Source organism: Lissotriton vulgaris, chromosome 5 (genome assembly GCF_964263255.1).
Source record: "Lissotriton vulgaris chromosome 5, aLisVul1.2, whole genome shotgun sequence".
Lineage (NCBI taxonomy): Eukaryota > Metazoa > Chordata > Amphibia > Caudata > Salamandridae > Lissotriton > Lissotriton vulgaris.
In genome coordinates, this window is record NC_141693.1 from 1,903,853,667 (window position 1) to 1,903,877,308 (window position 23,642).

At 46.2% G+C, this 23,642-nt stretch overlaps 1 protein-coding gene across 1 annotated transcript in view; it reads right to left on the reverse strand.

Moving 5' to 3' along the window:
* LOC147717679 (butyrophilin subfamily 1 member A1-like) overlaps positions 1-23,642 on the reverse strand; it is a 748,390-nt gene that overhangs the window by 490,434 nt on the left and 234,314 nt on the right. Inside the window, exon 6 of the mRNA XM_086919872.1 lies at positions 1,919-1,941. Within this exon, the coding sequence (XP_086775998.1) occupies positions 1,919-1,941 (23 nt within the window). The remainder of the gene's footprint in view (positions 1-1,918; positions 1,942-23,642) is intronic.

A 23,642-nucleotide genomic window follows, 5' to 3' on the forward strand; every position in this document is an offset into this window, starting at 1 on the left:
TAATACATCTCTAGTACTATATCTTCCACTTTTCGAAATCCATCTAAGGGCTGTGGAAACTAATATTCCCCGTTCTTCAGTACTGGGAAGCTCACTACGTCTCTGCACAGAGTCAGAGGCAGGAGTCTTAATTAAAGTTTTATAGAAGGGAGATAGAATATTAGAGACAGAATCAGTGATTCTCCGACGAACAGAAAGCGGAGTCATGATGCTAGCAGAAGCAGTAAATAAAGTAGCAGTTGGAACAGATAAAACAGGAGCAGCAGAGGTAGCTGGCAAAGTAGCTTGTGAAACAACAGGTGTAAGCGATACAGGTATAGGTAAAGAAGCCGGCAACCCTGGAAGAGGGGGTGCCGAAGGAACATTAACATTGACCACAGGAGGTACAGGAGCTTGATTCAGGGGAGCAGGAGCAGGAATACCAGGCTGTCCAGCAACCGGTAAAGGTGGAGCCGTAGCACCCTGTGCATACGGTGGGGGTGACCGTAACAAGTAAGACAACAGAGGATTGTTTTCGGGGTCCTCTACTATCTTAGCTGTACTCGATGGCAAGGCAGGATAGCACTTGTCTATTGCTAAATTACGCTCTCTATTGGCCACCTCCATCGCTTTCTCAGACTCGTTGAGTTGCAGCTGCTTAGCAGACTGTTCTAAAGTCAACTCTTGCTCTTTCTGTTCTTTCTTCAACTTTTTAATTTCTCTCTGTTTAGATTCTTTTCGCCAATAACGAAGAGAATCAAACATTGCTGGCCGGGCTTTCTTCTTAAACAATTTCATTTCTAAATTATCAAGAACTTCGGGTTCAAAACTACCATGCAGTGGCCAACTAAGGACACCGTCTTTCTCCGTATATCGGATCCACACCTCATTATAAGATATAGGACCCACACCAAACTTACAATACAAATCATAAAGAGGAGTTCCAATCGGAGGAACCAGACATGAGTCCTCCAACCGGGAATCACTGTTGCAACCAAAACACGACAACATACAATTTTTCCGACTTACCATTTTATAATCCGGAACACAGAACAAACGAAAACACAAACAAAAATGTGCACTCGAACCAAGAACTTAGGCCTACCAAAGCGAACAAATGTATCGATACCCACACTAAACCAAATGATTATCGTAACTAGAACAACCAGTGATAATCTTACGAAACCAAACCAAACCAAGAACTAAAAAGGATTTTATCCAAACAGGAATAACCCTTACGAAGTAACCAACTAGCTACCACTTAATACTTAACTGAGGCACTGAAGACGTCACCAAGGAGAAACCCGTCACGTCTCGCCGTACTAAGGACTGCACCTCGGGTCCAAGACAGGGCGACGGTCAAGGCAACGGACCACTGCAGCCGTCCGAACGGGAACCCTCGTGGAAGAGAACGTCGGGCCACTTTTGCGATATGCCGGGATCGATGAAGTGGGGCGCCTCCCTCAGGAATCTTCACACAAGGCTTCTCGAACTATTCAGGCTTTTGGACCGGTACCGAATGACGTCGCCACACGTTGGGCGCCAATTGGAGTTCTGGACTTTTTGGTTCCGTCCAGAGGTGTCAGGGATAACACCCGAAGACCCCGGAGTTCTACCTGTCTCGGTGCACAAATAAACAGAAACACGGGCTTCTCGATGGTGGCGTCAAAGACCAAAGGTTTATTACTGCAGGGACACAGAAGTCACAGAAACTACACACGGGCAGTATCTAGGAGCCTGTTCGATTTGTACAAAGAGGGTTGCTCCTTATATACTAAATATTAGGCTTCGGGCAAATTCTTTACATGTTAGTACATTCCTAAACCTTTGTGTCCTAAACAATAAATATTTGGCGTTGCACAGGAATCGTCAACAATATCTGATGTCAAAACATTACGAACGAGGGGTTCCCACTGTTCCATCATAATCTCATGTCAACTTTTCATTCAAGAGCCGGACCGCCTCATCGTAAATTTCGTTACCTCCCCCTAATAAAGGCCCAGAAGGAAAGGAGCAGAGCCAGGTGCAGAAGATAGAAAAGCAGGATAAGAGATGTTTGTGGGTCGTAAATGGGCAAGGCTACCAGCTTCGCCCGCCTAATCATGATCAGGCCAACGAACATGAGAACCAGTATAGCAGGACTGGCGTCAGGCAGAGGAGGCAACTTCTGTCGAGTCATGCAGCCATGGCGTGTTCTGTCCTAAGGTGCACGTGTCACTAGCAAGGTGAATCTCCGGCTAAAGCTTACGTGTCCTTAAGTGAAAGAGGTCACTGCGTGTCCATTGACTATGTGAGGGCAAGAAATACAAAATGGCTGCCGTAATCTAAGATGGATGCCATGGGTAGATCAGAAATATGTTCATAACAGGAGTGCTCTTGCTCGTAGCATAGCGAAAACACCAGGATATGCTAAATGGATCATTTGCGGTTTACTGATACCAAAATTATGTATTTACGACAATGTTGAAAACACGGGTTCAAATTGTCACGGAACCTCAGTGGGGGACCCTGGTTGTGATGGTGGCCACCCCCAGAGCTGTGGAGGAGTTACAGGGTGATCCGGAGTCTTCAAGGTACAGAAGGGTACTACATGCCGTAGCACATTAAGGGTGCTAAGCCAAGGATACCCTGGGATGTCTTAGCGTGTCCCCTGGAAGTACGACGGCGCCCCGTTAGTCTTATGGGGGGTTGAGGGCCTGAGCAACCGGGGGCGGCCTGGAACTCTCCGCCCCCTTCTGGGGGGCGTGAGTAAGTGTGTGGACTGGCGGTCCACTGATGGGAGGTGTGGCCCCTCCCAAAATTGGTAACCACCCATTGGCGACGGCCACAGTGTAATTTGGCTCATCAGGCAGGCAGGCGGCATAGGGGCTGGCCTGCCCCTGGATTGCCCGTAAGATAACCCACCATGTTGGCATATTTGTTATGCAAATAAACCTGCAGCAATATTCTCCACTACCAAAGGTGTCTTGTGGTTTATTTATGTATGTTGCTGTATGAGAACTGAGGAGTGTTGCTGATATTGGCACTAAAAGCGCCAAGCGAGAGCACGGGTGAGCAGTGCACTTTCTATGCTGACTGACATCATCACACTTGGAGCCGGCTCCAGAAGATGTTCAGACAGGTCTTATATTACCAGGAGCCACCAGGCTGTGGAGGGGCTCTAAGATGAGCCTGGGCAGCTGAGCACCCCCCCCCCCATGACCCGCCACAGCTCTTCATATGACTTCCTGCCGGCTGAGGGACATCTGACCATGAAGGGTACAAATGAACCCCACTGCTAACAGATATCAGCTGCTTAAACACCTGCTTGAGGAGTCAGTTCGCAACAAGCAGGAGTGGGAACATGAGACAGGAAACGCAGACTTTCATCATTCTGTGTCGATGAAACGAGTACTGTTTCACGTGGGTAATTGCATCATTTGTATTAATTAGATCGAGTGTGGTCTCTATCAGACCCTCGCCCTCTGCACCCTCAGTCCTTTGTTAAATGTAAAAAGTCCAACGCTCCCAAAAGAATCAGTGCTGCTCTCATCGTTAAACATAAACCCTCGGCGCCATGAGGCCGTCTGATTGTGAAACAACACTACAGCTCTGACCTGTCAAATTGCACTATATGACAGAGCAGGCAGCCTCCAGAACACCTACCAGTGTAGGCTGGTGCCTGGTTGAATAGGGCCATACCTAGCAAGGAATCAGCAGGTGCAGTGACACCGGGGCTCATTGGTTCTAGCGGCGTACTGCCCCGAAATGATGGCTCTAGGGGGCGGCTGCACTGAAATGGTGGTTATAGGGGCCCGCTGCAGCAAAATAATAGTTCTAGGTGCAAGCTGCACCAAAATGATGGTTCTAAGGGCCTGTTGCAACAAAATGATGGTTCTAGATGCATTCTGCACCAAAATGATGGTACTAAGGGCCTGTTGCACCGAAATGATGGTTCTATGTGCGAGCTGCACCGAAATGATGGTTCTGGTAGCCCACTGCACTGAAATATGGCTCTAGGGGGGCTGATGCACTAATATAATGGTTCTAGGAGGGGGCTGCACCATAATGATGAATCTAGGGACCCGCTGTCCCGAAATGACAGATCAAGAGCCCACTGCACTGAAATGATGATTCTAGGGACCCACTGCACTGAAATGATGGTTCTAGTGGCTGCTGCACCAACATTATGGCTCTAAGAGCAACTGCACAGAAACAATAGTTGTAGGGGCCTGCTGCACCAAAATGATGGTTCTAGTGGCCTGCTACACCAAAATGATGGTTCTGGGGGCCCGCTACACCAAAATGATGGTACTAGGAGCCCACTGCACCAATATGATGGCTCTAGGGGGCCACTGCAGTGAAATGATGTCTCTAGGAACCCGCTGCTACCAAAATGATGGTTCTGGGGGCCCGCTGCACCAAAATGACGGTTCTGGGGACCCGCTGCACCAAAATGATGGTTCTACAAGCCAGCTGCACTGAAATTATGTATTTTAACAACTCGGCCATGGGGGCGGGTATCGTTAGTGAGATCAGAGGCCCCTGAGCTCTGAGCCCCATCCCCCTGCACTCTATACTATTAGCACAACAGTCTGACATTCACCAGCACTTTCGGAAGCCTCCGGCCAGCACCAGGCTCCTGGACTTTGCCACTCCCGACCCTTGACCTGCACTTGACCACGCCCTGTTCTCAGGTGCAGTCGGTGCTTTCCGTGCACACACTAAACTCGCACAGTTACTCAATTAAAGACCCGAGATTACCCTTTCCTCTCACCAGGAGAGAAACAAGAACCAGACAAAGCTTGTTTCAGGCAGGGCGCCAGCACGTGTTATCCTCTGCACACATCAGCCCTTCCGGAGAAAGTTCTCTCCCATGAGAGATGCCTCAGTGTGCCTGCTGCTTCCCTGCTGACTTGGGGATCTGGCCGGTTGATATGTACCCAGAATAGAAGAATTGTATCTGAAAAGTGATGTGCTCTCATGCGGTTCCCTTTGACCCTGAAAACCCCAGACAGTGCTTAGTTTGTAAAAAAATAAATAATTGCCCTTGTCAGGAGATCATCACAGCTTGCAGCACCCATTTCCCCTGCCAGTGCTGCCGACAGTACCAACAGTCCTACAAGTGCGACAGTTCAGATGGTTCGAGGCCCCAAAGCTGTAAGAATGGCTTGGGTGGCAGGTATTAGTTGTTTTTAATGTATATTGAATTAATAAACAACTGTTCTGCTAATCTTTTTATTGCATAAGTAGCACCACCGTGTGGCAGCTGTCATAAATGTTGACAATAAATCACTGGATCAAATTAAGCACTGACCCAGGTACAGGCGCGCAACGCCCATTGGGCTCAAAGGGCTTCAGCCCACCCTTTTGTGTGTGGCAGCCCGGGCTGAGAATATCTATATGTACATTGTGGGCTCTGGAGATCAGCCCTAGGACTGGTCTGCTTCTGCTTAGGGGCATTTTTTCTGCTCAGCCACCTCTATTTAACTGTATTGATAGAAAACGACCAGCAGAGGTCAGTAAAATACCAGAATTGCTTTCTGTTTAGGGACTTTCTTTAAAAAAGAAAATCTGGCAACTGCCTCTATTTAACTTTCTTGATAGAAAACGACCAGCAGAGGTCAGTAAAATACCAGAATCACTTTAGCATTCTCTAGATTCCAGTCCATAGAAATGGTCTTCCATGAGCACCCGTAGACAATCATTTTTTTAAAAATCTTATATTTTCAGTTATATGACAACCAAAGGCCTGGATTTTATATTAAAAACAGAGCTTTGGGCTATACAATTTCCTGCCGAAAGGCAATATTTCTCTCCATGTGTTCCCATACCTGGCGTGTCACACAGTTTGGTGCTTATTCTCCCTCCATGTTAAAGAACAGTAGCTGTTTCAGCACCCAGGCTAATGTGCTGCATATCTAAATACATATACGTTTTCAAAGGCGAGACCAATGTTCAAAAGGGGTCTTTCATGTTACACTATTAGTGGTTTTGCAATATGCCCATATTAACTTGAATGGAGCACTTTTTTCATGACCCTCCTTGGCACAATGCCAGCTGCAGTCCTTATTTGAGCATTCTGTTCCATCTTTCAACTGAACCATTTCTTGGAGGGTAATAAACAGATGAATGAAATATCAAACCCATTTTTTTTCCTGAGGGAGCATTCATCTTATCAGGTGTAACAGGTGGGTAACACACAGTCCTCTCTGATTTGTCACTCCATGCACACGGTGTTCACTTCACTATACTTCTCACTAGATCTACACCTGCCCACCAAAATTATTCTGCACTCACTCCAATATGATCATGTGCTAACAGAATGCTGCTCTAGGCACCACCAACACTTCGCCTCTCAATAACATGTTATCGACAACAAAGAGTTATGGACTTATATGACAATGGGGAACATGCATCAAGCATGTTTGTCTTAGCAACAGGCTGATTAGCAGAATCGGCCCGTTTGCAAATGCAAAAAAAGCAAAGAATGTTTGTGAAAACATTTTTTAAGAGCAGGCAGTGGTCCAACGGACCACTACCTGCTCTTAAAAAAATGGAAGGAAAAGTTTTAATTTTTGTTTTTATAAAGCAGCCCGTTTTCATTTAGGAAACAGGGCTGCATTACAAAAAAAAGAAGGGAGAATTTGACCCACAATGAATGACATACACTAAGACTTCTTCAAGAGGACACACATTTGACAATCAGAGAGGCAGACAAAAGGGGTTACATTGTAGTGGTGAACACATGTGATTATGATCAAGAGAATTACTTGCAAGTACACGATATACAGTGCTATGAAAGGGTTGTACATAATCCAATGTTTGGTCTGAACACTACTGTTAACTAGATGTTGAAACTTTAGCAAGAGAAATGTCTACTAGATATCGATGAATAGATGTATCTTAGAGTTGACCTCCCTAGGTACCCCTGCTTCTACACACTTCCTAAGATCCACAAAGTCCTCCCTTTTCCACAGGGGGAGGCCAATAGTATCAGGCAAAGGGAGTCCGACTGAGAAATAATCAGAGTTTGTGGATGTATTCCTTTAACCACTAGTAGTGGGCCTACACTCTTACATAAAAAACATAAGACACATACAGAACCTATTGAGTAACATTTCCTGGGAATCGGGAATGACAATGGCAGCATTAGACATGGTGGCACTATACACCAGCTTCCAAAATGATTTGGGTATCAAAGCATTATGCTGGTTCTTGGGAAGAAGGTCGGCGAGTTTGTGGGTACACACAAAAATACTTATCTCTATGATAGTTACAACAGACCAACCCTGACTCCCTTCAAACAACAAAACACTTGTTAGCTAAAAGAAGGTCACCTGGAGAAAAATAAAACACAACACTTAAAAAATGAAAAAAATCTCCTATATTCATCACTAATGCTGTTTATTATATAACAAACTGCAATCGATTTGAATGAAGTGTGCTTCATATAATTCGTTTCTGTTTACCAATCTTCGGATTGTACCAGGGAAGTAGGGTGTTTCTCCACCACCATTGAATGAACCGCGGGAAAAAACCCTGTTATATAAAATACACATGTAACTACCATATGAGCGCTCAACACCTCACAAACACCCAATTCTGACATTGATCATATAAAGAGGCAGGCAGCTCTATAGACATAAAATAGCAAATAGATAAGCGGATGAATAGGAGATAAGCACAATGAGTGATAATTTAGATCGTGATAGACTTGCGCAAGAACTGTTTAGTAACTTGAGTAGAAGGAGCACGGTAGTAGAAGCAGTAAAGAGTGAGAATCCATCACAGAAAGAAGGGATTTGGGAGAAGTTCATTTGACTAGTGAAATTTAAGAAAAATGAAATGTCAAAGTGGTGGTTTGGTCCCACCTTGAAACAGTACATCAAACTTCACAGAATCCTGAGGGGCCTAAGATCGCAGATAATCCCTACTTATGATGATCTGGACGACGACCTAAAAATAATTGACATCGAGCTTTATGAAGCTGATAGACTTCTTAGTGAAAAACGCAGACAGAAAAGTCACTAATCTTCAAACGAAGATTGCACAGCTAGAGAGTGAAACTATGGCCCTTAGCTTACCTGAAGCCACAAGTAAGAACTACGAGATCCTAAAAAATGTGTTATCCAAACAACAGCATGACATCAAACAAAGAAAAGCTTGTAACTTAGAAAAGATGAGCTTGACTACAATAGTGGGAGAGTCTTCACATTTTCTAAGAAATATGACCATTTGGTACACAATGATACTGCTAAACAAGCAAGTGAGCCTATCTCCAACAGCTCTAGTTGCACCTCACTGACTGTAGCAACCACAAGAGAAAGTGAGGGGGAAGAAAGAATGTCAGCAAGGCAGGTACACCCTTTGGGCAAGTCATCCTTCTTACAAAAAGTAAACCGTATGAAAATAGGGAACCAGGAACAGACCAGGAGAATAGGGGGTGAAAACCAAATCATGGGACAGGAGAACTTAGAAACCAGCACAGGAAATTAGCTCAATGTCGTTAATCTATGTGTCAAGACACTTACAATTGACATGGTCTCTTTGCTAAAGAAGGGTATGGGATTCTGTCCTGAAAGCAAGCGCAATATTTGTAAAATGAAAATGAAGACAGACCTGTTTAAATTTATCAGAAGACTGAAACTACAGAACTTTTTCGCATTGCCCTCACAAGAGATGTTGAAAATTTGGCAAGAAAAATGTCTACATGATATGGATGAATATATGTATCTTAGAGTTGACTGTCCTAGGTACCCCTGCTTCTGCACACTTCCTAAGACCTACAAAGGCCTCCCTTTTCCACCACTGGGGAGGCCGATAGTATCAGGCATAGGGGGTCCGAAAGAGAAATTATCGGACTTTGCAGAGTTATTTCTTCAACCGCTAGTTGCAAACCTGCCCTCCTACATATGAGACACAAGACACTTACTGAACTTATTGAGTGACATTTCCTGGAAATCGGGAATGACAATGCTAACATTAGACGTGGCGGCACTATACACCAGCATCCAAAATGATTTGGGTATCAAGTAATTACGCCACTTCTTGGGAAGGAGATTGGCGAATTTGTGGGAACACACAGAGATGCTTATCTCTATGAGATATACAACAGACCAGCCCTGACAAAGTCGTAGGGATATCTCCCATCAAGTGACAAAACATGTGTTGGCTAAAAGAAGGTCACCTGGAGAAAAATTAAACACAACACTGAAGAAAAGAAAAGAAATCTCCTATGTTCATCACTAATTCTGTTTGTTATATAACTAAACTGCAATTGATTTGAATTGTTTGTGCTTCATATAAATAAGAGTAATCTAACATGGTCATCATCCAGCGTGATGGTCTAGCAGATGCTGTGCTCTTCTGCCTATTGTGTTGAAAACATCAACTAAGAGACGGTGGTCTGTGTGTAGAATAAGTGCAGTTCCCCATACACATTTTCTGAAATGATCTAAACACCACTAACAAGCCAACACTTAACGCTCAATAGTGGAATATAAAACCCTGAATCCCTCAAGGGTCTTGATGCGTAAATGATGGTGACTTCTATTCCTTCTTTGTATTGGGTCAACGGAGTACTCAAATCCACACTAATGGTGTCTGTGCAAATCACACTTATGACGTGTTTTTATTGCGGGAGCAGACTCTATATCTTTTTTCAGCTGGGCAACTCTCTTTCTCACCCCTCACATCATTCAAACCTACAGTCTTTTAGCATCAACTTCCATATGTGCAATGTCTTACAATCAAACACTAGTATGAACCAGGAATAATATTCAACAAACTCAAGAAATTATTGTAATTGGTCTTTTGGTCCTTGTTCGATGGAAATGGTGCATCCTGAATGGCTTTAACCAATTTGACTTTTGGCGATATACCCTTTTCATCCAACCAATGTTCCAGATATTCCACTTCATTCACACCAATCTTGCATTTTTACCTTTTGACAGTCAAACCACTTTTCCACAAAATAGTCAATACTTAACACACTTTGTCATGAGTTCCCACAAAACGATACGTCCTTTCATGTGTAATAAACAATGTTAATGGCCTGAACTCTGGGTGTAATGCCATTTGGTGATATGCAGACGACAAGTCTAGAGTGGAAAACAGTTTACCCCATTGACTGTTGTCAACATCTCAGGTATATTAGGCAAGGGGTGTCTTTCTACCCAGATCACTGCATTCAAGTCATGGTGGCTCCACACACATTCGCAAATCCCCATTGGCCTTTTTGGGAAAGACAAGGGGAGCCAGTCACACCAACTCTTCAATTCCCTGAAATATTTTTTGATCACACAACCTATGCAGTTCCATTCTAAGAGCTTCCCTCATTATAAGAGGTACAGAACAATTACCCCATCTTTTAATACACTTTTGTGTGTGAATGCCTTGAGTAAGCCCAATGCATCCTTGAAAACTTCAGGGAATTTCCTACCCCTTAATTTCAGACAAGGCATTCACATTATTCTCCGTACCTGAAACCTGGTTTGGGTGATTGGGACCTAGGCTCGCTAGTTCTCTCTGTTGTTGCCAACCCAACAAACGAGAACCATCAATAGCAATATTTATTTATTTATTTTATTTTATTTATAAAGTTTTATATAGCGCAACCTGGATCCCGTAGGATATCAGAGCGCTTTACAATTTGAGGCAAAGGTACCAAATCAGAACATTAGTCTAACATGACATATTATAAATGTGCGCTTACTCTTCTCTTTCTTTTCCATTTAACCAGACTGAGCTTGCGCCAACAGTGTACCATCTTGTATCTATGAACAAGTTACTTACCTTATATCTTCGATTGAGTTGCAACACCTTGGATCCTAAAGTACCTTCAAAATATCCAACTATTCAATAGGTTCATTGCCACATGCCACAAGCCTGATAAACAGCAGGTTTAAAACCCATTTGGGAAATTTACTTAGCTGTACTTCCTCATTCATAGTTTAGCAGGCACCTGAATCAGCCATAACGTGATACTTCCACACAGTCCATCAATATAGTGCAAACGGATTGTCTTTATTCAGAGAAGTTCCCACTTCAGTTATTTGCAATAAAACCTCTTCAGTAATGTTGTCTGTATCGTCAGTTTCAACATTTGCAACTGAACTTTGCAGGGAAATATCCAATTTTCCATGTGTACATTCTTGCAAGATGGCCCTATAACGTGCATATCCTGCATATTTTTCTGATTCACAAAACATGTGGCACTAGTTGCAAAATAACCATTAAGTCCACATTTATAGCACAATATGTCTTTGTGTTCACCATCAGCGGACCTGTATCCTGCTTGATTTTGTTTCTGTCAAAACTATTTTTGTGAATGGTAGTTTGTACGACTGCTATCTTGTCAGCATTCCCAGATGCTATTTCCATCAACCCTCTATCCACATTCTCTGCCCTTTTTGCTTTCTGCAAAGTTGCGTTTTCCTTATAAAGTATGTTCCCTTGGGTCTCTTTGTCATACTCTTTCTTCACCAATTTGTCTTGTAACATGTCACCAAGAAAATTGTTATAATTACAAGTTGATGCCAATAGCCCTGAATCGGACAGGAAGTTGTCTACTAATTTAACCGGTCTTTGACTCCTTTTCAGGAACCTAAATCTTCATTTCTTTTGTTGACATAGTCTATATCCAGTTGTTGTATGGCTATCTCAAATTCATCCATTTCCTCTTCTCCATCTTCCATAACTTGGAGCAGTGGAAGGAGTTCCAGAATCGGTCAGCCTTCTGCTCCTAAGCAATGCCAATTTGCTTGAGGTAGCGAATATATCACTACTTGTGACTACCACAAATGTCTCAAAGCCGTCCTTCCAATCCTTCTAATTTGCTATTAGTTTATCTGGCTGCACAAAGAGGCTACTGGAGCAGTCATTCCCTACATGTTGTACTGTACAGTTAAATGGTTGTCCTTATTTTAATTATATAATTGTTTTCACTGTTGTTGCTCTTTCCCCTGATAAGCACTGTAACGTCTTTGTTCATTGCTCTGTTCCGTGGCAAAAAGATCATGCTTCCTGTACAGCAAAGCAAAAAATTGTTAAGCAATGTGTGCACTGCTCACTCTGCTAGGCAACAGACATCGTTCACATGACACAGCTTGAACGATAGACGTGGCTCAAGCGGTTGCACGCACGCATTTCCTCAATATTTAACACTGCACCTCTTTCGTATTTATATTGTCCTTTCCCCTTCTCTCCCATGCTCCCCTGTTTCTCACCAAAGTCCTGTGAATGGTGCTGCGCATCAGTGCTGCTGGCCACCACTGAAAAAGATGTACCTTGGTGGGTGCTCTCGTCCTTATCCTTAGGTCGGGCTTGCATGCTCAGCTCCTTGTCACCAGTGAAGAATTAGAGGACGCCTCTCACAAGGTAGTTTAGTAGGTTTATTGAAACGTTCCGGACCAAGAGGGACCCATCCTCATTTTCTGGAACCACCAGCCCCCCTTGCTGACATTCCATGACTCATGTGGATGCAACACCATGTTTTTTCAGTCAGAGCAGCAACAATGTTGAAGAGTTTATAGCTCTCATTAAGAGTATGTCAGGACTTGTATTTGTTCAGACAACCTGGCTCCTTCCACCGTTAGTGGTCCACTGCCCAAGTTCAATTTTTAGAGCTATGGGGGGCTAGGCCAGGATGCCTTTGAGGTCACAAAAGCGCTTTATAAAACATTACCATTCATTCATACATTCCCCAATGGGCATTGGCCCTGTAATATCACAGTTCCTAAAAGAATATAATACAAAGCAATACAGCACCACTCAAGAATTGAGACTAATATAGGATAGACAACCAATTGATCACTGCTAAATGATTACGAAGAAGATTGGCATTCGAGTAGCACAATATTGATACACATCTGTATAATTTTTATTGTATACTGAATATTTTAAGACTTCGACACCACTCAGTCTGATTTCAGACACAACCACAGCACTGAAACTGCCCTCATTGCTGCCACAGATCATATCCGCAAGACTGTGGAAAGAAGAGACACAGCAGTCCTCAGCCTCCTGGACCTCTCAGCAGCATTTTATACAATCACCCCATCCTCATCCAACGCCTATTCTACAATAGAATCCAATGATATGCACTCTGTTGGACCTCGTGCCTCTCTTTTCAACAATGAACAATTCTAAACAAGACTTGATTATTTCCTCCAACCACACAAAGGAAGACTCTAAATGTGAACCAACATCAGTGAGAAATCAACAAGAAGACTCTGGCTGGCTGGTCGCCACTTTGGAAGGTTCTTCGTCTGAATGACTGAATCATAAAAAGAAAGTACCATCAGTACGGAACATGAAGAGTGAGCCCAAACCTATGAGCATACTCGCTTGGATTGTGGCTGGCCTCGAAAATATCTTAAACTGATTCAGATGCAAAGTCTTTTTTAACGTCGCACGATATTATATGCATCCAGGAATTATGGCGCAAAGAAGAGACTCCTATTGAAGGCTACCACGAGTTCTTCACTCCAGCTACTCCACAATCTACCAGGAGACACACAATGAACGACTTCTCCATTTATCCATCACTCCGTTGGACCTTTGATGTCTCTCTTTACCTTAGCAGTATTCGCAACTGTTTATCAGTTGTAATCAAAAACTGGGGTCAAGACCCCGCCGCAGTCAGACTAATATTAATAAACATTTAAAGGCATCGTGTCAGACTTGGCACCTTGGCGTGGGTCTCCCTTCCATTTTTGCTGTTTCCTCATGTGCTTTTGCTGGTGTTAGATGCTTTGGGCACTGTGCCACTGCTGTCCAGTGCCACAGTGCAAGTGTTCCCTATTATAAATTGATGTATGGATTAGTGATTAATGATTGGCTAGTTTGGTTTACCTGGCAGACCCTAGTACAGTGCACCACGAGTGCCCAGGGCTGGTAATCCAAATGCTGCTAGTGGGCCTACAGCACTGGCTGTGCCACCCACAGGAGCAGCCTGGAAAAGTATGTCTAAGGCCTGCCATTGCAGAGTCTGTGTACAGTCTGGTACTGCCTTGCTGACTGGGTAAGTGCACCCACTGGCCAGTCCCTAAACCTTCCCTTTTCTTCATTTCAGACACCCCTATTGTAGACCAAAGGGCATGGTGAATAAGGTAGGACATGCCCTGGTGTGTGTGGCATGTCCTAATAGGGAATTACAACCATTTTCGTGTTTCACTATTGCAAGACTACCTTTTCTCCATAGACCAGAATGGGCAGTTAGATTATTAAATCTTATAATACTAACTGACTCAGGGAACATGGTAGAAATTCGGGTTTAATATGCCTGAACTCAGAATGATAAAATACATATTTTAATGAAGTTGATTTTAACATTCTGTGTTTGAAAAACCACTTTTAGAAAGTAGGTATTTTCTCGTCTAACTATCCAAGCCTGCCTCTGCTAGGCTGTGTATTCCTTGTCTGGTATTTGAGTGACAGGGCTGGGGGATTCAAGGAGACAGAATGAGTCAGCCCAGAATGAATAGAGAGATCTGCATCTAGATGGGAGGGAGGAGTTGCACCTGGGACCAGAATAGGACTGTGCCTGCCCCCTACAGTGCTGGTTCCACCCCCTATGGTGGATCTGATGTCTCTGCCCTGCACTGTGAAAGTAGAAAAGGAGTCATGTCAACAGAGTACTCCAGGGCTGTGCCTTTCCTCCACAATGCTGGCTCCACCTCCTGTGGGACATCTGATGTTTCAGCCCTGCACTTTGAAAGGAAAGAAGGAGTCATGTAAACAGAGTGCTCCAGAACTTGTTAGGACTAGGCAAAGGTCCCTCTGCCCTCAGAGGACAAATGATTTTGCGGTATAAATATTGGGACCCTGATCCCAAGAAATTAAATCTCTTTTGGACAAACAAGAAGAAACCTTTGCTGAGGAGTGGAACCAGAGAGACTGAGGAGAGACTATCCCTAACCTGAAGTGCTGTTTGGGGGATTGGCCTGCAGTGGTTGCCTGACTGCCAAAGGGAGGAGAAAGGAACTTTGTGTCCTTTATTTCAACTTGTAAAGATCTCCAACAGAGCTTGCTTCCTTCTGAAGTCTCAGGGACAACAGACTTCACCCACCAGCTCCCCAAGAGTCTTCCTGAAGTACCTGCAGTTGTGCTGGACTTTTTAAGGACTTGTGTGTCACAATGAGCTGGAAGCACGACTCAAGACCAGGAAGTGTGTCGCCAAACTGCTGCTGCCGCTTCACAACAGGAAGCGCCTCGCATCGCCGGATAAGAGGATCAATGTCGCAGCAGACGCCGCCGCATCACCGGGAAGCGTATCACAGGAGAAGAGGATTGACGTTGCATCAGACGCCGCCACATCTCCAAGAAGCGTGTCGCAGGGCCTGTCGTGGCTCGCATCATTGTGGAAGCACATCGCCAGGCCAGAGGATCGACGTCGCAGCAGACCACAATTTACATAGGAGTTGGCTCCGTACATGATTAGGAGCAGTTCCAGTACCTCTGCCATATACGAAACTGTGGTCGAGTTATCACATCTCTAGGTTTGCAGCATTACAATTGAGATTACATTTGGTCCTATACAGTTCATAATTGACATCAGTCCTGAAGATGGTCTCAGAAAGTGTTATCTAGGAGACCGAAACGTCGACCTTCACCTTATCCTTGCTCTGTCTTATTTACTTTGACTTGGGATAGGTGTTTTTAGGTTCTGTTGAGTCACTTATCAATTTTTTTTGTGTACCTGCAGTCCTAATCATTTTTGTACTATTTTCATCTGTATATGAAATCATTGACCCTTTTGATTACTTGATAAACTCTATTTTTTTAATACACCTTTGTGTTTGTTGTTTATATGTTGTCTATGTGTTTTGACCAAATAGAGGCTATATATATAATCAAGTATTTATTTTTTGATGAATTGATTGCTTGTAAGGATCATTAATTTATCCTCCAAAATCAGTCTGAATCACCAATTGTTATTTAAACAAACTCCCTTGAAGGCATCTATACCTCTCTATTTGGAAAGACAGCACCCCCTGGTACTCCACCCCAGCAGATGGCAAGTGTAGCCTTGGTGGAGGAGATGGGAGTCCAAGGTGGGTGGGATCCCGCAGAGATGTCCCTTCTCTCTTTAGGAGACTGTGAGGTGGTCCCCGGGACCCAACTGCCCAACAACACTAAGAAATATGGGCAGTGGGTGACCATCAATGGCCATAAGGTGGAGGCTCTTAGAGACACAGGAGCCAGTGTGACAGCTGTCAAGTGTCATCTGGTGTCTCAAGAGCAGATTGTCCCTCATGCATTTTGCCGAGTTGTTGCCCCCGACAACACAGAGAGCCATAGTCCAATGGCTCAGGTTCCCTTTGAGTGGGGCGGTCTCTGGTACTCTTCAGGTAGCTGTGAGGCCCACCATGCCCGTTGACTGTTGGGGAACAATTTGGAGAGCTCACCTTGGGGAAAGGTGGAGCGGAGTACTCACTTGGAGGTGGTGAGTCTGCCTGACTTGGCGTGTGTGACTACCCGGTCAATGGCAGCCCGTAGGGGTGCTCAAGAGGACCTGGAGCCTGAGAGGGAAGCCCAGGAACCTGTCTTAGAGAGAGGAGGCAGGGGCGTGGGAAACCGGCCACCGAAGTTCCCACGGTCCAGGAGGAAGTAGGCCCTGAGGGGGATGCCCTGGAGCCTACAGGGGAACAGGTTGCTGAACTGGGGTACCTGCCTGAGCTGACCCATTGGCAGCAGGAAGGAGGCCCCTCCAGGTAAGAATTCTGCCAGGAGCAGAAAGAATGCCCTTCTCTCGAGGGTTTGCGGCGACAGGCTGCAAGCCAGGCAGCAGGTGATCAGTCCGGATCACAATGGATCTACTGGGAGAATTAAATGAAATGAAATGAATTTGTACTTGTAAAGCGCATTTATACCCCAACTGGGGTTTCCTGGCGCTGTACGCACACCACTGTGGAACCCTTCCTGGCTTTTCCCTGTGAAATGTCCACTCCTGGGCACCCCCAAGGTGAAGCCAGGCATCCCAGCGCTGTTGGGGCCGTTGTGGAGATTATGCAAGCTATTGCCCAGAGCTGCAGAGTGGGACCCATGATTAGAATAGGCACCGAGGCGAGGATTATCACATCCGAGGAAATTGAGCCCAAGACAAGCCAAGGCAGGAATTGAACCCTGGTCCCAGGCCAGACCTCTGCATCAGGGTCTGCCGCTCTAACCATTGAGCCACACTTCTCCACTGAATGGTCTCCTGTATAGTGAGCCTAAGGTTGTTGAGCCTGGGTCAGCCTGTGCGCTGGTGGTACCCCAGCGCTTCAGAGCCTTCCTACTGGGTCTGGCTCATGATGTGCCATTAGCTGGACATTTGGGGCAGGACAAGACCTTTGAGAGGCTTGGCACCCACTTTCGTTGGCCCTAAATGCGCAAGAATTCAGACACCCATTGCAGGACATGTCATACTTGCACGGTGAGTGGAAAGAGTGGGAAGAAGCAGAAGGCTCCTCTCCAACCATTCCCTGTGGTCAGTAACCCCTTTCAGCGGGTAGGTATTGACATTGTGGGGCCACTGGACCCCAAGACAGCCATGGGCAAGAGGTTAATCCTGGTCTTGGTGGATTATGCCACCCGATACCCGGAAGCCATACCTCTGAGGACAATGACGGCACCTGTGGTGGGAGGAGCACTGATGGGAATTTTCTCCCGAGTGGGATTCCCTCGTGAGGTAGTGTCTGACGGGACACCAACTTCATTTCCAAGTATATGAAGTCCCTGTGGCAGGAGTGTGGAGTAACTTACAAGTTTACCACACCTTACCACCCCCAAGGAAATGGGTTGGTCGAAAGGTTCAACCGTACCCTGAAAGGCATGATTATGGGTCTTGAGGAACCCATGAGGCGTAAGTGAGACGTCCTCTCACCATGCCAACTCTTTACGTACCGTGAGGTGCCACAGAAATCTCTAGGGTACAGTCCCTTTGAGCTTCTCTATGGACACTCAGTCAGAAGACCTCTGAGTCTGGTCAAGGATGGCTGGGAGCAATCTCCCAGGAAACCTCCCCAGGATGTATATAGCTACATGCTGGCCTTCAGGGACCAGACTAGGCGTTTCAGGCAACTCGTTGAAGTGAATCTGGAAGCCAGCCAGGAGAAGATGAAGCAGTGGTACGACCAGAATGCCACTTTAGTAGAGCTTCAACCTGGTCAGAAAGTGTGGGTCATGGCCCCATTGGAGCCTGCGTGCTCCAAGATAAGTGGACCAGACCGTTTGAGATTGTGGAGCGCAAAAGTCCTGTTACCTACTTGGTGGACTTGCGGTCTCCCGGGAACTCCTTGAGGGTCCTGCATGTCAACCGCCTGTAGCCCCACTTGGAGAGATCCAAAGTGGGTATGCTCTTAGCAACAGATTCTGGAATGGAGGAGGAGACTGAGCCTCTTTCTGACCTCCTGTCTGCAATAGAGCAAGATGGATCAGTGGATGGTGTAAACCTCTCTTCCACCCTGACCCCTGAGCAACAGAATGACTGCTGCCAGTTGCTGGGACAGTTTTTCTGATCTGTTCTCCCTGGTTCCTGGTGTCACAGATTGGTGCATCCATGATGTGGACACAGGAGACAGCCTACCTGTGAATCACACACCTTACAGGGTGAGAGCTTGCATCAAAGAGGAGGTCTCAAAGATGCTTTTGTTATGGTTGATTGAGTACTCTCACAGTCCTTGGGGCCAGCCCAGTGGTCTTGGTCCCAAAGGCTGCTGCACCGGGTGCCACATCAAAACTCCGGTTCTGTGTGGACTACCGATGGCTAAATTCAGTCACAAGGCTGACGCGCACCCCATCCCCAGAGCTGATGAGCTCATTGATCGGTTAGGGGCTGCACGGTACCTCAGCAAGTTTGACCTAACGTCTGGGTACTGGCAGATGGCCTTGACTGATGGGGAAAAAGAGAGGTCAGCATTCTCCACACAAGATGGGCATTTCCAGTTCTGGGTTATGCCCTTTGGGATGAAGATTGCCCCTTACACCTTCCAGAGGTTGGTCAACCAGGGATTGATTGGACTGGATGAGTTCAGTGCCGCCTACCTGAATAACATTTTAGTGTTCAGCACCAGTTCGGAAGAACATCTGCGCCACCTCTGGGAAGTGTTGTTGGCACTGCAGAAGGCAGGCCTCACGATCAAGGCGGGTAAGTGCCAGATCAGACAGGGTTCTGTGGTGTACTAGGGACACCAGGTTGGGAGCGGCCAGGTGGCGCCCCTACAGCCCAAGATTGAAACCATCCTGGCTTGGGAGCCCCCCAAAACCCAGACAGAGGTTAAAGACTTTTTAGGACTCACTGGGTATTACAGGAGGTTTGTCAAGGGGTATGACAACATTGTTGCACCCTTGACAGAGCTGACTTCCAGGAAGCAGCCCAGGAAAGTGATTTGGACTGACACCTGTCAGAAAGCTTCTGAGGCCCTAAAAGCTGCCATGTGCACGGCGCCCGTGCTCCTGGCAGCCAACTTCTCCAGAGAGTTTATCGTTCAGACAGACGCTTCAAAGCATGGTGTGGGGGCTGTTTTGTCACAGATGAATGATGAGGGCCTAGGTCAACCTTTAGCCTTCATCAGTAGGAGGTTACTTCGACGGGAACAGAGGGGAAGTGCTATTGAACATGAGGCATTTGCTGTGGTCTGGGCACTGAAGAAGCTGAGACCATACCTGTTTGGGACTCACTTCCGGGTTCAGACAGACCACAGACCCCTCAGATGGTTAATGCAGATGAGGGGTGGGAATCCAAAGCTGTTGAGGTGGTCCATTTCCCTACAGGGGATGGATTTCACGGTGGAACACCTCTCTGGTACAGAACACGCCAACGCTGATTGCCTGTCCAGATTTTTCCGCCATAGTGATGGGAACTCCCTGGAGGTAGGGTAGTTCTAACCACATTTCAGCTGCAGGGGACACGTGTTAGACCTAGCACCTTGGCGTGGGTCTCCCTTCTATTTTTGCTGTTGCATCATGTGTTTTTGCTGGTGTTAGATGCTTTGGGCACTGTGCCACTGCTGTCCAGTGCCACAGTGCAAGTGTTCCCTATTATAAATTGATGTATGGATTAGTGATTAATGATTGGCTAGTTTGGTTTACCTGGCAGACCCTAGTACAGTGCACCAGGAGTGCCCAGGGCTGGTAATCCAAATGCTGCTAGTGGGCCTGCAGCACTGGCTGTGCCACCCACAGGAGCAGCCTGGAAAAGTATGTCTAAGGCCTGCCATTGCAGAGTCTGTGTCCAGTCTGGTACTGCCACGCTGGCTGGGCAAGTGCACCCACTGGCCAGTCCCTAAACCTTCCCTTTTCTTCATTTCAGACACCCCAATTGTAGGCCAAAGGGCAGGGTGTACAAGGTAGGACATGCCCTGGTGTGTGTGGCATGTCCTAATAGTGAATTACAACCATTTTTGTTTTTCACTATTGCAAGGCTACCTGTTCTCCATAGGCCAGAATGGGCAGTTAGATTATTACATTTTATAATCCTAAATGACTCAGAGAACATGGTGAAATTCGAGTTTAGTATGCCTGCACTCAGAATGATAAAAAACATATTTGAATGAAGTTGATTTCAACATTCTGTGTTTGAAAATACCACTTTTTGAAAGTAGGTATTTTCTTGTCTAACTATCCAAGCCTGCCTCTGCTAGGCTGTGTATTCCTTGTCTGGAGTTTGAGTGACAGGGCTGGGGTATTCCAGGAGATAGAATGAGTCAGCCCAGTGGTGAATAGAGACAGGGCCGGCCCAAGGCATGTGCAAACTGTGCACCTGCACAGGGCCGCCAAACCCCAGGGGCCGCCACGACGAGGATCTGATCGGAAGGATCACTGGCGGCCCCAATGCAGGTCGGTGATCTTCAACTTCAGATGTCTGCGCCTCCCCTCTAAATACATATAACTACATTTTTGTACGTCTTGGCTTTACTTTTCACACTCCACTGCTCGGGACACAGGCTGTGTTCTCTGCTTTCGTGGATAAACTGCAGCTGTTCTGGAAACAGCATAGGAATCCCCGCCGATACCTCTGCTCCAGCTGTCAGCCTGAGAGGACAAGGAACTGCCAGCCGAGGAGGGGGCCCCAACGAGTGGCATTCACTGACTGGTGGCACCATCACCTCTTCTCCCTACCTGAGAGGCCCAGAGGCGAATAGGCACAGAGACCACCGCTAAATTCACCCCTGCAACAGACACCGGCTGCGTACCCAGGGGCATGAACAGGGGTGGGTAGGGCGGGGAGTGAACAAGGGGTCAGGGGCATGCAAGGGCATACAGGGACAGGATCACCCGGGGTCAGGCACACGAGGGCAGGGGGGACACGGAAGCAGGAACACTCACCTTATCTAGAGATGAAAACTCGAGCCAGAAATGCATTTTGGACTTAGTGGAAGGCCCCCTGCCCTGGCACCTTGGCACAATACACCTGTTCGCGCCCAGCATCTCACATACATTCACGAAGACGGACGCTAGTAAATACACACACACCTGTAAACACACACAGCTTTTCACATTCATTCACACATGCACACACACACACAATTGTGCACACACCTGTAAATACACACTCACAGCTGCAGTCACACACACACTTACAAATATGCACACACACCTGTACAGAGTCTCTCACATACCTTCACACCTGCACACACACACATGAACACGCCTGCATGCACACAGGACTCATCATGCGCCCGATGCCAATCACAACGCTGTATGACTTTGTTAGGGCACTGAAGCGCTAGACACATAATTCATGCAGACAGGTAATAATTTCACAACCAAGACAGCGCTTTTTGCCAAGCAGAGGGCAGGGAAGTGCTACACAAACGGCAATGCAATGATGTTTACACACAGTCAGCACTTCACCCTTGAGTAGACATTGTATTCTAGACTGTGTTCTAGTGTTCCAGTCTCTTCCGGCCTCCTCCACTCCCGTGGTTGCCTTCCCCAGCCGAACCATCTCGACGTAGAGAATCCCTCCTGCCGATGCCCCCTCCCCCACCCTTTCTCTCTCTATCCAGGTGTACCTCGACTTCTCCATACCTCATAGCGCCTCTGGTACATTTTACAAGCGTCACTGAAACCCATAGCTCATGCACAACATGACTCAAAAGCGCCAAACGCAGACTTTATTCCAAGTGCAGCCATCAGCACCGAGACAAACACTTCTCAGATGTACTTTCATAAAATATCGATCCCTCTCACAGCCTCACAGAAAGATCTATTAAAATCGAGGTATACAGTTTACAAGCAGCAGTCACAAAGAACAAAAGAGAAGATTCATAAAAACGGCACTCCGACCTATTCTGCGTTATATTTCAGTGCGGAGAGTGAGACCAAGATACCGTACGTGCACCTCCCGCCCATCGTGCAGTGTCAGCACTGAGATCCTCATCCACACACGCCCCGCCCCCCATGAAACTCAGTTCTATCCTCCAGTATATATCCCGGTACTCCGATCCGCACACTGCCCTCCCATGCACCCCAGTCCTATCTTCAGCACCCACTTAGTTGTGCTCGCAATACAGGTGGGGGGGTTTGCACGGGTTGGGGGAGTTTAAAAATAAAATACAAACCTGCCTGACTGGTCCAGGGTCCCACGTTGGCGCCTCTAAGTTCTGGAACAGTGACATGAATAACCCAGTCCTGCGCGGTGTCTGGAGACTCAGCCAATCCAGACACTGCATTAGCAGCGCCAGGATACTCTCTGCCCATAGAAGACCGGAGGTTGTTGCATGAAGCAACCCTCGGTCTCCTAGGGGAAGGCTAGTAGTGCGCATGTTAGGGGTGATCGTAACAATGATCAGCCCACAACGTAACATGTGCACTATTTGCTGCTGCACTATGCTACCCTGACCTGCAGGCTGTCACTCAGTCAAACACCAGCCCCACCCGAGTCCTACCCCCTTAGCGTCCGATTGCCTCGGGCGTGCCGAGTCAGTGAGCCGCAGCCGTGACTCCGGACGCGAATTAATGTATTTTTCATTATTGATGAATGTTAGGTGACTGTATTTTCTGGAAGATGGGACAAGGTTAGTGGGGCAATGCCCCGGCGCCCCCAATGGACGCATCGCCACTGAGACTCACGGAAGGAGTAGGCGAGGTTGCAGACATTCTTTAGTGAGATAGGTCTCAGGTTACCACCTTGTAATATACCTGCTTAATGAATTATGAACCATCTTTAAGGAATTGCATGGATGGTAACTGCAAGGTATAAGTTTAGGAACAGTGCTTTTTGCTCAGTATTTCATTATTCAAATTTTTCCCAAAAGTGTTCCTTAATAAAGACGCATTAGTAGTAATTGCTTTTATACACTGTTATTAGTTTAACTACTCGTGTAGATAATTCATCTAGCATTCAGACAGTGGATGTGAAGCTCTTACATTCAGGGATTGGAAAATTCAAAACCTGGCTCCCTTCAGTCATCTTTTAAGGACTTGTGTAACCTGCACACATGTCACTTTTTCCTCCTGTAATGCACCGTGTTCAACCTCATGTATTTTGTTTGTTCACAATTGTCACTTTTGCCAATTGTAACTTAACGTTTGCTTTTGTAATTTGTTCACTTGTAATTTTCTCCTCATGTATTACTACTGTTCCTAGCAGCGCGCGTGCCATCATTTTTGCTTTTTTTTTCCAAACAGGAAGGCTTTTTTTCAAGGGCCAACAACAATTAAAAGAATGATTTGAGCGGAAAGCTAGGGCT